Source organism: Malaya genurostris, chromosome 3, assembly GCF_030247185.1.
Source record: "Malaya genurostris strain Urasoe2022 chromosome 3, Malgen_1.1, whole genome shotgun sequence".
NCBI lineage: Eukaryota > Metazoa > Arthropoda > Insecta > Diptera > Culicidae > Malaya > Malaya genurostris.
Window position 1 is genome coordinate 127,318,485 of NC_080572.1, and position 18,163 is coordinate 127,336,647.

Sequence of the window (18,163 nt, forward strand, 5' to 3'; positions counted from 1 at the left end):
AACACCCACAAATCTACAAATATCTATACAGCTAGTAGTATATTCATGGTGGCTAAACCATTCTAGATTATTGTTTAACTTACATTTCGCTTGTGATCTTGATTATCAGATAAAAATTGGTTGTTTATTTATTTTTCACTATAATAAACAGTAACTATGGTGAACTTGTTCTTACCCTTCAGTGTTGCTAGTTTTATAGAAAACTCGTTAAAGTACATTGTCACTCTGACAGTGTATCACGACAGTGTACCGCACGATGCAAAATGTGTCCTTGAAAATTTCTCGAAGTATTCCGTATTATAATTTGTATTTGATAAGACATTTTTGGTTGTGTTGGTAATTTTCTCACGAAATTAAGTATGGCGCGCCGGGATTCAAGCATGTAAACATAAACAAACGACTAGTTCAGATCGGGATTTCACTTCTAAGTTACTCCGGTTGTCGCGCAGTCTGGCGAATCTTTGGCACTAATTGAAAATCTGGACATTTTTTCATCAAGGGCTTGCAAGGTAACGTCGAAATATAGAAAATTGTACACATATCCGATTCTATTCATTTCGTTGGAAGAAGGATTTGGCGGATCGCACTGTGGAATCTATTACAGTTATCATGGATAATGGAGTGATTGTGCTGTGGCTGGCATTTCAAATGCAGGTGATGCTCTAGATGATTCTGAATTGGATGAGTGAAATGTTTCAACCCCCTTCCCCATGGAAGATTTTTCAACATTAAGTTCCATGAACAATAGAGTACCTATTATATAAAAGTGCAAATAACTTGACTTTTCTTTCAAATTTTTGCGTCTTCCCCACCGATCGACACCGCCTCCCTCCCTTGAATCAAACCCCCTCCCCCCCTGGAACCACACCAATCTCTTGAACCTCTTCCCCCTTTCGAACCACTCTCTTGAACCCTCTCTTGAGCCCTTCCCTCTTGAATGATTCCTGCGCACGGGCCTGATGGAGACCACACGTTGATTGTCGCTTAACCGATCGGTTAACCGATCATGAATACATCTTGGTTTTACAGTTCCTAATCTATCAAACAATATCTGTCTGTAGCTCTTCAGACTCTTAAGTATGATTCTATTTGACTTATTATATATTTTTTCTGACACAATTTATTTTCATCGGTTCAGCGTTCTCACTAAATAAGTATTTGGCGAAAATGATGTTTTGTCAATACCACAAAGAGAAATCAATCCATCGTGAAACACTGAAGATAACCAAATGAAATCATTCCAGACTACCAATGCTCATATGGAGGTCGAGCGAATCGATTCATATGTTTGCTCGAATTACACTGAAATCCATCGGTGGAAAATGTTACCAGCCGGAGTTTGAGATTCCGAATGTGTACTGGGTACATCCGTTCGAGTTTAACTACGAGCAAGTTGGTCATACGTTGCTCTACTCTACGATACAGGCTTCAGTACGCCCGTTAACTCACACACAGTACGAACGGTTCGTTTCAACTTTCTATCCGTAGTGCGTAAGTGCCTTTTTAATGATGGTCGACGTGTTTCTGATCTTGTTAGTTTTTTTTTACAGAAGGAAGGTGCTGTGATCACTAAGTCTGGCTAGATCAATGCCATTTGCTTCTACCGAATCCGTTTCGGGAAATTTGTCTTTACCGGATGGTTGAGCTAAAATCAGTGTCCTCATTACCTGTGATTGAAAATATTGAACTTACCATACTCGACATTGAAATCCATAAAATTTACGCTGCATTTCGGTCGACTGATAATCTTTCGTCCGGAAATGTGCAGAACATACGCGCTTGTTCTTTACACTATTGTACTCCAGTCCGCAAAAAATAAATCAGCTTTTTCTAATAACCGGGTTCTTCGGTGCTCGATGATATGAAATGGACAGATCATTTCCTCGAATTCGACGATTGAAATATCCCGGAACAAAACACCGCATTTTACTGTCAATATTTTCGCAAACAGAATCAATTCTAAATATTTTCATGAAACCTAATCCTGCAACGTCACTTGTTTATGTTTTTTTTCTTCACGTCTCTCTGTTATTCCAAAATTAAATAGCGGCCCTTACACGAGCATTAAAAATGTCATTTTAAATAATGACTAACTAATGATGTAATTCAAATTTGTTAGAAATTTTGTCATTAGCGCACCACTACACGTTCATTAAAATGTTTTTTTTTTACTAATGACATTTTTAATGACTCGTGTAAGGGCCGCTAATGACAACCACACTAACACATAGAAAAACGTGATCACCAGGCTATTTTACATCGTGACTTGGGTATGGGTGATGGTTGCAAATTACGTTTACCACCGTTGGGCATGGTCTTAAATTCACAATTTCGTTTACTTTTACACCAGCATACTATTACGTCGTGCTTCCAGACAATTTACCGGCAAAACAAACGTCATCACTGAATGCTTTGAACACTAGTTTTTACTTTTACTTCAATCTCGTTATTCAGTTTGAAGGCTACCTTTCTAAAAGCTGCATATAAGCGGTTGGTGTATTGATTCCACTCGATAAGTTTGCCCACTTTGGTTCGTGTTTTTTGTGCATTGAGGTGAACAGTGATTATCTTCCGATATGCCGACTTATCACAAACCGGAGTCAAAAACAATTCAAGAACTAAAGGATATTGCTCATAAGCTTCGCATTCACTCGATTAATTCGACTCAAGCTTCGAAATCTGGGTAAGTGAAAGTTCATTTTCTTGACCACGTGGTTATCAAGAATGCATTGGAGTCTAGTTTATTTTCATGCAATTTTTAGCAACACCTCTGCAACTATTATTTATTTTTGGCTACTTCATTTTTATTATTTGACCTACCAGCTCTTGTGGCATGACTTGCTATGTAACACGTATCTATGCATGCGTACCTATAACGAATTGTTAGAGGTTAAAGTGAGGTCAATACTCAGGGGCGATTGTTGTCACGATCCAAGTAACGTTGACATTATGTAATCGAAAGTCGTTCACTGTTACCTTGTGTAAGCTCTAAAGGACATAACGGGTGTTTTCGATGCAACCAACTGAAGGTTTAATTTTGAAGAAATTGCAGTATGAAACGATATTGTTTCTTGTGTGTACTTATAAAATTATGAACAAGCTAAGGGACCTACAATTTTTTCGCGTAGCTTTGGATAATCATTATCCGCACTATTTTTATAACTCAAAACACTAAAACTGTACTTACGTGTTCAAAGGAAACTATGGTAAAATATTTTTATGGTTCATAAACACCCTTATGAAATTTAACATCAAATCAGAAATAACACATGTGAAATGGACATATAATACGATAGGCACTTTGTAAAATTAATTACGATCGGGAGTTTTCTCAGCGCATATCTTTTTATGTGAAATAGTGAGTAAGCAAGAATTACGAATATATCGTTTTTTGTTCAGCACTGTAAAGTTTGGATGATTAGACCAATTAGATTTCTGCCTGTAACAAAGATGCAAAGTTATTTACTGTTCTGAGGTTACACCATCGGTATTCGATAGCCACGATCAGATACATTTGGAATTGAGTATGAAAAGAAATATGATTTTAGATACTTCATTGCGTCTTTTGTCGTTGTTTTCACTGCGTACAGTTTCAAGAATTTTGTGCAACCGTCGAAAACAGCTAATATATGTAGATTCTTGAATCTATAATCTAGATTCCCCGAAAACTATTTTCCAGAAATCATTTCCTCGTAAAATTTCTAGAATGAATCATTCCTCAAAAAAGCATTTCCCAGAGTGTACCTTATTCCAGAAAACTAAACCCCCTAATATACTATTTTCCAGATAAGTATTCTCCATAATATAAAAAGCCAAAGCTTTTCCCCCAGAAACGCCATTTAGTGACTATATACTAAATTAATAAAGACTATCTAGCATAAAAATCATTTGTGATTAGCCTTGTCCTCGTAGTATAAAAAATGACAAATAAATACTTAATGCGGCTACTCCGCTAAATGGGTTTCGTTTTTCCTCCGGGGCTACTCTACTTGGCATAACACTACGGCATGAAATCGCAATGAAATAATAATTGAGCTTCGCCGCAACATGGATCGTTTCTAAACTTAGGGATAACTCCTAGCTTTGAGTAAGCCGGGCAAACGGGTGGATTACAGATTTGCATGCCCTTATGATACAGAGGGGGAATGTTATGTAATACTGTTTATTTTGTTGTTCAATTTAACTTGGAATTTGGTTAACGAACATTTTACAATCCAACCGTTAAAACAATATTTTCAGTATAAAGCAATCCATAATGAGAACTAATCATTCGAATGTTTATGATATTGACGAATAGTGGATTGTATGACTAGAACATTAAAGTTAAATTTGGCTCCAATTAAAAGATAAAATCAAGCAGCTTGATGTTTTGATGTTTCAATGGAATTACTCCATTTTGTGTTTAAGTGAGAAGTTCATTAAAAGTTTTGAAACATCGTATTGTCCCACACAGGTTTTATGGTACAGAATCCATTGGAGATGGGGCCAACATCCCATGTTTCGTTCAACAATTGTAAGGGTTTGGCGGCAATTTTTAATGGATCAGAAAGCATTTCTTAGTTGTTATCAACAACACCACATCGAACAGATGCTTTTGCTGGATTTCTGTTAAATTTCAGAATAAGTTTGCATAATATGATTGCAAAAGAAATATCAGGTAACATGTTTAATAAAATTATGAAAAATTATTGGAGCCTTCATGTTTTTGATTGTCCTAATTTCATCATAATTTGTCTCAGCAATGTCATATTGAGACAATACTTGTGTTGTAATCTTGGTATTGATTTCAATAGGATTCACAAAATTTAAAAAGCTGTTGTTGAACTTGTCCACCGTTTGCAATGAGTACTTTTTTTTTTTTTTTTTTTTTTTAAATAACTATTTATTGGAATATGAGTTAAAATTAAATTATTAAGATTTAAATTGGGTGTTCAGCCACAAGTGGTGACTTTTCAGCCCTGTTATATATATATATATATATATATATATATATATATATATATATATATATATATATATATATATATATATATATATATATATATATATATGATTTGGTTATTACCATGAAGACATCATTTGCTTCCGCAATTCTGAGATTTTTGTGTAGGGAAAATTCTAAACCTACTTGTATTGTGTAATGGGGAAAAGGAACTTATATACTAACTTGATTCAAGCTGCAAACGTTATCAGAAAAAACCATCGATCTGTCAAAAATAACCATGCTAAGCAACACTGAAAAAAATCTTGCAATGAAAATTCTAATATTAATTCTTTAGTTGAAATTATTTCCAGTGAAAAATAAACCCGAATCACTTTCCGTCCGTCGAATTTTGAAATGGGACGCAGTTTTAGTTAAATTTAACTACTCTACACAAAATAACCACTAAAGTGTCAGATTTTAACCATAAGTTAAAATTAACCACGAAATGGTTCACAGCCTTAATAGATGATGGTTATCGGAAAATTCCACTTTTAAGGCTGTAATCATAAAATTCACGGGAATTATTTATATATTAATTTCGACTAACTTGAAGTAACCGACAATTTGGTGTTTAAAATTATTTCTTCCTTATTCGCGTTTTTGTCAATTTTGAATGCATAAGATAAAATTCGTTTTTCTAGGCGGATTTCCGAAGTCAAATTTCTCGCGGATCCGAAGTCAAATTCCTACGCGGATTTCCTCAAATTCACAAATTTTTTATGAGACTAGCATATGTAGATGATTCATGCATTTCTAAGACATTTGGCATTAGAAAAATTTCCCCGCGTAAAGAGACCTCAGTGTTTGTCGGATATAACCTACAATAATTCTGTTGTTATTGTTACTTAAAAAAAACTTTCGACCCACTAGTCCATTAATCTTTATTGTACTTTCCGGTAAAACTAAGAAATCCACCTCTTAGTTGGACGATTTGCAATTGATGGTAGTTGTGAAAAAGCTCTCTATAGAAACATGTACATTATTGAATCCAACAAATCGATTTTTCAAGAGACTTACCTTACGTAAGCAGGGTGGCAATTGACCGGGAAAAACGGGAAAACCGGGAAAAAGTCGGGAATTTCGTTTCACCGGGAAAAAGTCGGGAATTTTACTGCGAATCCGGGAAAAAATTTACTAGCACTAATCGTAATAAATCATGATTTTCCTGATTAAACAAATGAAAAGGAGGAATTACTCCATTTTGTGTTTAAGTGAGAAGTTCATTAAAAGTTTTGAAACATCGTATTGTCCCACACAGGTTTTATGGTACAGAATCCATTGGAGATGGGGCCAACATCCCATGTTTCGTTCAACAATTGTAAGGGTTTGGCGGCAATTTTTAATGGATCAGAAAGCATTTCTTAGTTGTTATCAACAACACCACATCGAACAGATGCTTTTGCTGGATTTCTGTTAAATTTCAGAATAAGTTTGCATAATATGATTGCAAAAGAAATATCAGGTAACATGTTCAATAAAATTATGAAAAATTATTGGAGCCTTCATGTTTTTGATTGTCCTAATTTCATCATAATTTGTCTCAGCAATGTCATATTGAGACAATACTTGTGTTGTAATCTTGGTATTGATTTCAATAGGATTCACAAAATTTAAAAAGCTGTTGTTGAACTTGTCCACCGTTTGCAATGAGTACTTTTTTTTTTTTTTTTTTTAAATAACTATTTATTGGAATATGAGTTAAAATTAAATTATTAAGATTTAAATTGGGTGTTCAGCCACAAGTGGTGACTTTTCAGCCCTGTTATATATATATATATATATATATATATATATATATATATATATATATATATATATATATATATATATATATATATATATATATATATATATATATATATATATATATATATATATATATGTATATATATATATATATATATATATATATATATATATATATATATATATATATATATATATATATATATATATATATATATATATATATATATATATATATATATATATATATATATATATATATATATATATATATATATATATATATATGATTTGGTTATTACCATGAAGACATCATTTGCTTCCGCAATTCTGAGATTTTTGTGTAGGGAAAATTCTAAACCTACTTGTATTGTGTAATGGGGAAAAGGAACTTATATACTAACTTACTAACTAATACAGAGAGCGAATCGATTCAATCAATTGAAGATTGCATCGACTTTTGTCGGAATTTGCTTATAATATTATGTGACATTACATCTAATGGTTCTATATTTGTGAGTCTGTGTAACTCATTTGTACTAAACCAGGGAGGACGCTTCAGAATCATTTTCAGAATTTTATTCTGAATCCTTTGAAGCGTTTTCTTCCTGGTGGAACAACAGCTTGACCAAATTGGTACCGCATAAAGCATGGCTGGTCTGAAAATTTGTTTATAAATTAACAATTTGTTTTTTAGACAGAGCTTAGAATTTCTGTTTATAAGAGGATATAAACATTTAATATATTTATTACACTTTGCCTGGATTCCTTCAATGTGATCCTTGAAAGTGAGTTTTTTGTCATACGTTAAACCTAAGTATTTAGCTTGATCAGACCATGTCAATTCCAAGCCATTCAATTTGAGAATGTGATTATTGTTTGGTTTAAGAAAAGAAGCTCTTGGCTTGTGAGGAAAGATAATTAATTGCGTTTTTGCTGCATTTAGTTTAATTTTCCATTTTGACAGATAATCACTGAAAATATTTAAACTTCTTTGTAGGCGACTGCAGATCACTCTTAGATTTCTACCTGTGGCTAACAGACTTGTGTCGTCACAGAATAGCGATTTCTGACAACCAACGGGTAGATTTGGAAGATCAGAAGTGAAAATATTATACAAGATTGGAGCTACACTCGAACCCTGCGGAACACCGGCTCGTACGGGTAGCAATTCAGATTTACAATTCTGATAGCTAACCTGAAGAGTACGATCAGTTAAATAATTTTGAATCATTTTGATCAAATAAATAGGAAACTGGAAATCAGACATTTTTGCTATTAAACCTTTGTGCCAAACACTGTCGAATGCTTTTTCTATGTCTAGAAGAGCAACTCCAGTGGATAACCCAGAAGATTTATTTGTTTTTATCATGTTCGTAACTCTTACAAGTTGATGAGTAGTTGAATGTTCATGACGAAATCCAAACTGCTCTGGTAAAAAAATTGAATTCTCATTTATATGAGTCATCATTCTCAACAAGATAATTTTTTCAAAAAGTTTACTGATAGAAGAAAGTAAGCTAATTGGTCGATAGCTTGATGTTTCTGCTGGGTTTTTATCAGGTTTTAGGATAGGAATTACTTTAGCGTTTTTCCATCTTTTTGGGAAGTAAGCTAATGAAAAACACTTGTTGAAAATTTTAACCAGGAGTCTCAAGGCAACATCGGGAAGATTTTTAATAAGAATATTAAAAATTCCATCATTACCAGGAGCCTTCATGTTTTTGAGTTTCCTAATAATTGATTTAATTTCATCAAAATTCGTCTCAATAATGTCATCGTGTGATAACACTTGGGTTGAAATATGATCATATTTCAGTGAGACTTCATTTTCAATAGGACTCACAACGTTTAAATTAAAATTGTGGACACTCTCGAACTGCTGAGCTAGCTTTTGAGCTTTTTCACCATTTGTAAGAAGTATTTGATTTCCTTCCTTGAGAGCAGGAATTGGTTTCTGAGGTTTCATAAGAACCTTAGAAAGTTTCCAGAAAGGTTTAGAATATGGTTTAATTTGTTCAACTTCTTTAGCGAAATTTTCATTTCGCAAAAGAGTAAATCTATGTTTAATTTCTTTTTGTAAATCCTTAACTATGTTTTTCATAGCAGGATCACGAGAACGTTGATATTGTCGTCGACGAACATTCTTCAACCGAATGAGCAGTTGAAGATTGTCATCGATGATAGGAGAATTTAATTTAGTTTGAGCTTTGGGAACTGAAAGATTTCTAGCTTCGATAATATAATGATTCAAATTATCAATTGCTGTGTCGATGTCCGCAGAATTTTCTAAAATAGTTTCATCATCCACATGATTTTCAATGTGAGATCTGTAATCCAACCAATTAGCTCTATGATAGTTGAAAATAGAACTAATTGGATTAATTATAGCTTCGTTGGAAAGTCTGAATGTTACAGGAAGATGATCTGAGTCAAAGTCAGCATGAGTAATCGGTTCACTACAAATGTGACTTTGATCTGTTAGAACCAGATCAATTGTAGACGGGTTTTTCACGGAAGAGAAACAAGTAGGATTACTGGGATGAAGAACTGTGAAGTAACCAGCTGAGAGTTGATTATGAAGTATTTTACCATTACTGTTATTTTGCCTACAATTCCACTGGACATGCTTAGCATTTAAGTCCCCTATTACGAAAAATTTCGATCGATATCTTGTAAGTTTTTGCAAATCGCCTTTAAAGAAATTTAATTGTTCGCCGGTGCATTGGAATGGCCAATATGCTCCAGCGATGAAATAAATTCCATGAATGGTTTCAACTTCGATTCCCAAGCTTTCAATAACTTTAGTATTGAAAGAAGGTAAAATTCGATGTTTAATTTGCCGTTGGACAAAAATGGCAACTCCACCACCCATTCCAGTAAACCTGTCAAATCGATGAACCACATAATGTGGATTACTTTTCAATTTTACATTTGGTTTAAGAAAAGTTTCTGTCACAATGGCAATATGAATTTTGTGAACTTTGAGAAAATTATAAAATTCATCTTCACTCGATTTCAAAGATCGAGCATTCCAATTTAAAATATTCAAATAATTATTTAACATCACTGTTAAATTTTAAATTTATTATAATATTATTTGCAAATTTCCATCCGATTTGAAATGCTTCAAAAAGTGATGAAGTCGAATTCATTTGGATGATCATTTGAAAAAGTTGATCTTGTAGGTAGATCATTTTATTTTCAGTTATATCGCCTAAATCGACTTCATTTAAAGAAGCGAATGGTATTGAAGGAATATTTGTAGGTAGACTGCCATTAGAAGAAGATGATTTGGCCGGTCTACCTATTAATAAATTGTTTTCGTTAGAAGAAGAACTGCAAGGCGGTCCTGTGTTTTGATTATTTACATTAGAAGAAATAGGTGATAGATTTCTACCTAATATACCAGCATAACTGACATTAGAAGAAGATGATGACGAGGTCGATCTACCTGTCAATAAATTGTTTTTGTTAGAAGACAAATTGGCAGGCGTACCTGTTTTTTGTTTCGAAGAAATCAATGCCTTAAAAGAATTAGGCGTGGCACCTGTAACGGTTTTCTGATTTTCAGATATGTTCTGTAAATTTAAGGTCGTTGATTTGATTTGTTGTCGAAGCGAACGAGCGTTTAAAATTTTTTCCCTGACAGGACATTTCAAAAAATTGGATTTATGATTTCCATTGCAATTTGAACATGAAAATTTATCAGTGGTTTCATTCATTGGACAAACGTCTTTCGAATGCGATTTACCACAATTCAAACACCGTATATCCATATGACAATTTTTGGTTCCATGACCGAAGCCTTGGCAACGACGACATTGCGTTAAGTTTGCAATACGATTATGCCGTTTATAATGTTCCCAATGAATTTTAATGTGGGAAATGAAACGTACTTTTTCTAAAATTTTCAAATTGTTTACATCACTTCGATTGAAGTGTATTAGGTAAAGTTCATGGGAAATTCCAGAGCGTGGTTTAGAAGTACCATTCGCTCTTTTTTTCATAAGTATTACTTGGGAAGGGGCAAAACCAAGTAATTCTTTTAGTTCATTTTTAATTTCATCAATACTTTGATCATTTGATAATCCTTTCAAGACAGCCTTGAAGGGTCTGTCTGATTTTATATCATATGAATAAAATTTATGAAGTTTCTCGGACAAATATCGAATAAGACGTTCGTAATCTTCCAATCCATCCACCAAGACTCGACATTCTCCTCTTCGTCCGATTTGAAATGAGACTTTTACTTCCGGGAGAAAAGTAGAAAGCTCAGTACGGAATGCTTTGAAGTCGGAAATCATCACCGTCACTGGTGGCATAGATTGATGTTTCTTCCCAGAACGACAAGCGTCCATTTCGGGAATTTTTGAAGAACTTTCTTCTATGTCGCTACAATCGGATTCAGGAAGAATCTCGTAAATATTGTTAGACGGCATAGGATCAACGGAAGGGAAATCCGTCCGTTGTCTTTTATTTTTACATTCAGATTCTATAAGATCGTGAATGTTATTAGATAAATGTTGAATAACGGATTGTGATTTATTCCGTATTGAATTATTTTTAGCCTTAGGCTTGTTGCCTTTCCGGTTGGACGCAGGCATTTTTGAAATTTTAAATTAAATTAACTAGGCTAAATTAGTCTTCGATTAGACTCCTAGCTAGCCTTAAAAAAGGCTGATTAATTTCTTAGTCACTCTAATATCACTCTTTGTATCACTTAGTCACTCTAATATCACTCTTTGTATCACTTAGTCACTTAGTTAGTGATTCAGGTAGCCTTGAAAAAGACTGAAGCCTTGAATCAATGAAACTCTAGGTAGCCAGAAAAAAAAAATTCCAGGAGCCAAGAGCTATACGCGTGCGGTGCGAACGACTGTTCAACACCGACTGATGCAATGAGTACTTGATTTCCTTCTTTGAGAGCTGACATTGGTTCCCGAGAGTTGGTGAAAAACCTTAGAAAACTTTAGAAGATGGTTTGATTTGTTTAGTGAATGTTTAATGTTTAATTTATATTAAACATCAACCTCTGGATTTCATAGTAGGATTCATAAGAATGCGTGTCGACGAAGAATCAAACTTAGATCATCTCAGTCACAAAAGGGCATAGATTGTTGTTGTTTTTCCAGAGCGACAAGAGTCAATTTTAAGAATTTTGTTCTGTTTCGCCAAAATTCCATTTTGAAAGAACATCGTATATGTTGTTAGATGGAATCGGGAGGAGAATTGTTTCTTGTTCATTTTTAACCTTAGGTATACTTTTTTTAGACTATACTAGACTAATATAGCTCGGGCCCTGTGGTGGAGGAGGAGCACTATGAGGGAAGCTGAGCTGCAAGCAACCGGGCGGGTCATAGGTGGTGGATAATGCTTAGTCGCGATAGCAACTCGTTGTGACTCGCGACCCGAACCATGTAGCGGGGGCTGACTGCAGGTGTGGGTAGGACGAGGTAGTGGGCCCTACACGTTCTAGGCCTAAAAACCACAAGACCTAAAGCAGTTGGCCCTGACAAGGCGAGTTGGCGCCGCCTTTCAATATGCACCTGGCCCAAATCTCTCTCTTCTCGCGGTCCTTCAGCGTTACTGCAAGGTTGGCGCAGGCCTAGCTAGCCGCCCATAAAAAGGACTTGCTCAGGAAGTTCAACAAGAAAATGCGGATGGATCTAATCGGCTCAGACCTTTGCGACGAAAACGGACAAGAGATTGGAAACTCGGTACGTGGAACTGTAAGTCTCTCAACTTCATCGGAAGCACGCGTATACTATCCGATATAGTGAAAGACCGCAAGTTCGACATCGTAGCGCTGCAGGAGGTGTGTTGGAAGGGGTCTACGGTGCGGGTCTTTCGCGGGAACCACACCATATACCAGAGCTGCGGCAACACACACGAGCTGGGAACAGCTTTTATGGTTGTGGGGGAGATGCAAAAGCGTGTGATCGGATGGTGGCCGGTCAGCGACAGAATGTGCAGGTTGAGGATCAAGGGCCGGTTCTTCAATATCAGCATAATTAACGTGCTTAGTCCCCACCTCGGAAGTAGCGATGACGACAAAGACGAATTCTACGCGCAGCTGGAACGTGAATACGATCGCTGCCCAAGACATGACATCAAGATCGTCATCGGCGATTTCAATGCTCAGGTTGGCCAGGAGGTGGAGTTCAGACCGGTAGTTGGAAGGTTCAGCGCCCACCAGCAAACGAACGAGAACGGCCTAAGACTCATCGACTTTGCCACCTCCAAGAACATGGCCATAAAAAGCACCTTTTTCCAGCACCGCCTCCTGCACCGATACACCTGGAGATCACCCATGCAAACGGAGACACAAATCGATCACGTCCTGATTGATGGACGGCATTTCTCGGACATTATCGACGTACGAACCTATCGGGGCGCTAACATCGACTCGGACCACTACCTTGTGATGGTTAAGCTGCGTCCAAAACTGTCCGTTGTGAATAACGTACGGTACCGGTGCCCGCGCGGCATCTCGAAGCAGCGTTGCTAGCGGAGGAGGAGTTCAATGATGCTCCCCTGGAGGACTGCTGGACCAGAACTAAAGCAGCCATCAGCAATGCTGCGGAGAGCGTCCTGGGATACGTGCCTAGGAGTCGACGGAACGAATGGTTCGACGGCGAATGCCAGGAGATATTGGACGAGAAGAATGCAGCACGCGCAGCGATGTTGCGTCAAGCCACCCGTCAGAACGTGGAATCGTATCGACAGAGACGAAAGCAGCAAACTCGCCTTTTCCAGGACAAAAAGCGCCGCCTGGAAGAGTCGGAGAGAGAGGAGATGGAGATGCTATATCGTTCTCAGGATACACGGGCGTTCTACAGGAAGCTGAATGACTCTCGCAACGGCTTCATGCCGCGAGCCGAAATGTGTAGAGACAAGGAAGGTGGCATCCTGACGGACGAACGTGAGGTGATCGAAAGGTGGAAGCAGCACTACGATGAACATCTGAATAGTGCACAGGCGGACAATCAGGCGTTGGAGGAGGAAGATTATGTCAGTGTTGCAGCCGACGGAGATGTACCAGTGCCCACTATGAACGAGGTCAAGGAGGCTATCCAACAGCTCAAGAATAACAAAGCAGCTGGTAAGGATGGTCTAGGAGCAGAACTCTTCAAAAGGGGACCGGAGAAACTGACGGAATGCATGCACCGAATAATCGAAGAGATCTGGGACAGAGAACAGCTACCGGAGGAGTGGAAGGAAGGGGTCATCACCCCGATATACAAGAAAGGTGACAAATTGGACTGTGCAAACTACAGGGCAATCACAGTGTCAAATGCCGCCTACAAAGTGTTATCCCAGATCCTGTTCCGGCGCGTATCACCACTGGTAAATGGATTTGTCGGGAGTTATCAGGCCGGGTTCATCAACGGCAGATCAACAAACGACCAAATCTTCACTATACGGCAAATCCTCCAAAAATGCCGGGTCCCGACGCATCATCTGTTCATCGACTTCAAAGCCGCATACGACACGGTTGACCGTGTAGAGCTATGGAAAATTATGGACGAGAACGGCTTCCCTGGGAAGCTGACAAGACTGATTAAGGCTACGATGGATGGTGTACAGTGTTGTGTCAAGATTGCGGGCGGTTTCTCTGAACCGTTCGAATCACGTAGGGGATTAAGACAAGGTGATGGGTTGTCCTGCCTGCTGTTCAACATCGCACTTGAAGGAGTTATGCGAAGAGCGCGGTTCAACATGCGGGGCACGATTTTCACGAGGTCCGGACAATTCGTGTGCTTCGCTGATGACGTGGATATAATCGGTAGAAACAAGGAGACGGTAGCAGATCTGTATACCCGACTAAAGCGCGAAGCGGCACGAGTAGGACTGAGGATAAATGTGTCTAAGACAAAGTACATGCTGGCTGGCGGAACTGAACGCGATAGGCAACGTCTGGGCAGCAGTATTACGATCGACGGCGACGAGTTCGAGGTGGTTGACGAGTTCATCTATCTTGGCTCAATGGTGACTGCGGACAACGACACCAGCCGGGAGATCAGGAGGCGCATTATATCCGGAAGTCGTGCCTACTATGGACTCCACAAAACATTGAGATCCAGGAAACTTCACCCCCGCACGAAGTGCACCATGTACAAATCACTGGTAAGACCGGTGGTTCTCTACGGGCATGAAACGTGGACAATGCTCGAGGAGGACCTGCAAGCACTCGAAGTCTTCGAAAGGAGGGTGCTGAGAACGATCTTCGGTGGTGTACAGGAGAATGGAGTGTGGAGGAGAAGAATGAACCACGAACTAGCGCAACTCTACGGTGAGCCAAGTATCCGGAAAGTAGCCCAGGCTGGAAGGGTACGGTGGGCGGGGCATGTCGTGAGAATGCCGGACAACAGCCCCACCAAGTTGGTGTTCACCTCTAATCCGGCAGGTACAAGACAAAGAGGAGCGCAGCGTTCACGGTGGCTGGACCAAGTGGAGCGAAACCTGGATAGTATCGGGCGCCGACGTGGTTGGAGGCAAGCAGCCATGGATCGAGTTACATGGAGAAGAATTGTTGATCAGATAAAATCTTAAAAGATGTAATATCAGAAATATATATATATAGACTAATATAGTATTGGAACACACTGGAGATTGGCAATCGAAGGCAAAAATCTGCAAATATCAAGGGAAACGTGCCATTTGAGCCAATTTGTTCTGATTCCTGGTAGAAATATATGCAAAAAGTACTCACTATATTGAATCTGTAATCTGTAGCTCTCATATTATTTTCGAAGAAACATACAAAGTTTCAGAAGAACGAAACCAAAAAGGTTAAAACCGGGATAAAATAAATGATATATAAAAAAGAAGAACGAAAGAACGGTTCAATAGAACTAATTCTTTCGATAGAACTATTAAGTTTTGAGCGATTTTTTGTAATGAACGGTTTTGCCCATCTCTAGAATACACTCCTAGTTTGAATCCTAAGAGTCTTAAGAACTACTGATTTTGCAGAAAGCCTTAACAATACTTATTTAGTGGTAGTCTTACAGACTGAAGAGTTCGGGTAATAACAATTTCAATTTTAATTATAAGGCTTTAAATTTAATGCTTAATTATTTGGGTTTCCAATGACTGATGGTATTTCTGATTACCTAGAAAACACTAACAATAATCTAATTTGGGGTAAAAGCTGCACTTAAGGTGAAATGTAGCGTCATAAAATGCGCGCAAAATTTTACCCGCTTCAGTTGAACGAACCGTCGCACAAAGCATACCAAGAAAAACGGACACATAGAAACAAGAACTTTTTTCAATGGTTGAGCGCAGTGGGTTTACCTCTCGTTATATTGACTTGTAAAAAAGACTGGACGTAATGGATTTTCGAATCTTTCACACTTTGAATATATGCTAATTCAATCGTTATTGTTAGTGATTACTCTTACACTAGAGCTATAGATAATGAGTAATTATGAATGACTAACATGAGGCTATATGTATATGTATTGACCAACTTGCTAACCATGTATATGCCTGAGTTTAGTAGCAAGCATGGATTCTCCTTCAAAAGAACGATTGAAGACAAGAGAACATTCAAGTATTTTTGATATCTTTGCCAGTCGTTCACCAGGCCCTTCCCGCCGATGAGATAGAATTTACGTAAAAGTATTTACTTGACATGCATGATAGAGCGTGGTGGAATTTACTTATCGAATACATTCAATGCCAATATATTCCATTCTAATTGGCTTTCATTATCATCTTCGAATAAGTAGAAAGTATTATTTATGTTGTGTCAATAGGATCGTAGCACTAGCCATGTAATCGAAGCTATGCTATGAGTCGGCTGCGAATTCTGTTAAATCAGAAAGGCCAAATTTCTTAAAAGGAATGTAATTCTAAGACTTCCACACCCAGACATTTTCCTGGTGTAGATTCAGTATTCTCCCATTACTGTTCCACCACTCCTTGTCTGCGAAGTCTGTTGAAACAAATGGTCATATTCAACAATAAATGTAATACCAAGACCTTGCAATGCATTGAATTCAACAGAATTGCACATTATTAGCATTATAAATGACAGTTACTTATAAAATAAACGATATCTTACAATACCCATTTTATTGTATTCAACTAGTTTTTATTTCAACAAAAAAACCAATGCTGCATAAATTCGCGTCATTATTTTCCCTAGGCTTTGGATGATGAGCTACAGGGTGCGTACCCCCGCTTGGTGGATGGGGGTGGGAGTCAATTTACACTTCGCGTATTTACAAAGTCTGACCATACCGAGATCGATCGTTAGCTTATAAATTTAAAAGATGAAAATTATTGTGTTGTCTGAATCGATCACGGAGTGGACAGGACTAATAATGCTTGAAATTGACAATAGGTCATTAGGTGGTTTCGAGCATTCTTATGCCTGGAATTGGTCACCAATTTGAATTATTTTGATCCAGTTGGGATGAATATTAATATATCATATTCGTCCTGAGCTTGGTGAATTTAATTCTAAAAGGAGGACTATTGTTATCAGGAATAGGAGTAAATTGATATCCTATGAACCGTTTAAGAACTTTCAAACCTTTCCGATCCGGCTCGGTATCGGTAATGTTTACAAATTGCAATGATGACGAAACTGATTAATCAAGTGTGAATACACTCTCATATCGGGAAAGGTTTGATTGTACTTAGATTTCTCAAACTTGGACACAGATGTCACCTTCTAACTAAGAGTGTGAGATGTGTGTTTCTGGAAGAGAGCGGTTCACGTGGACCATTTCATCCAATCACACCTAGTATTTCTTCACGAAATACATGTAGTTCTTGTTTCCTGGATGCGTGCTCAACACTAGAAGGCCCAACACTTAGTTTAGACCTAGACTGCTCAAAGGCAGTCAGAATGATGGAAAGAGAGAAAGTCAATAATATAAACTGTGACAGAATAAATAAAAGCTAGTGCAGTATTCCTAAGTGCATATATCGGTAAATAAAGAATTAAAAAAGTTCACAGAATTTCACGCGGTCCTTCCATTGTTTACATATTGTGACTTTCCTGGGCAATCTAGTGTTAAATGCGCATCCTTACATTATATAATTTAACAAGCTTACTAACACCTAATTTTCTTTTATTCTTATCACGAGAAAATATCAAAATAAAAGATTATAGACAAAAACGATATGGATATACTAGGATGCTACAGGAATACCAAAAGGAAATTGAAAACAAATCAAGAGCCCCAGTGAAACGACGAAACATTGGTATGTTATTGTAATAAATCTTTTGATGACATATTAACTTTTGGTAAGTCACAATATTTCTATTTTTATTATTACTTTTATTATTATCATTATTATTATTGTTGTTGTTATTGTAATATTATAAATATTTATTTCTTTATTCTTGATAAATTATCACATTGAGATATTAACAGGTTTCTCCGGCATAATAAAAAAGCGATGCAATGG

General features: G+C 37.2%; 1 protein-coding gene across 1 annotated transcript in view; it reads left to right on the top strand.

Moving 5' to 3' along the window:
* Window positions 1–2,423: 2,423 nt before the first annotated feature.
* LOC131435048 (transketolase-like protein 2) overlaps window positions 2,424–18,163 on the top strand; it is a 32,904-nt gene continuing 17,164 nt past the window's right edge. The window contains exon 1 of the mRNA XM_058602525.1: window positions 2,424–2,683. Coding sequence (XP_058458508.1) covers window positions 2,577–2,683 — 107 coding nt within the window. The 5' untranslated portion in view covers window positions 2,424–2,576. The remainder of the gene's footprint in view (window positions 2,684–18,163) is intronic.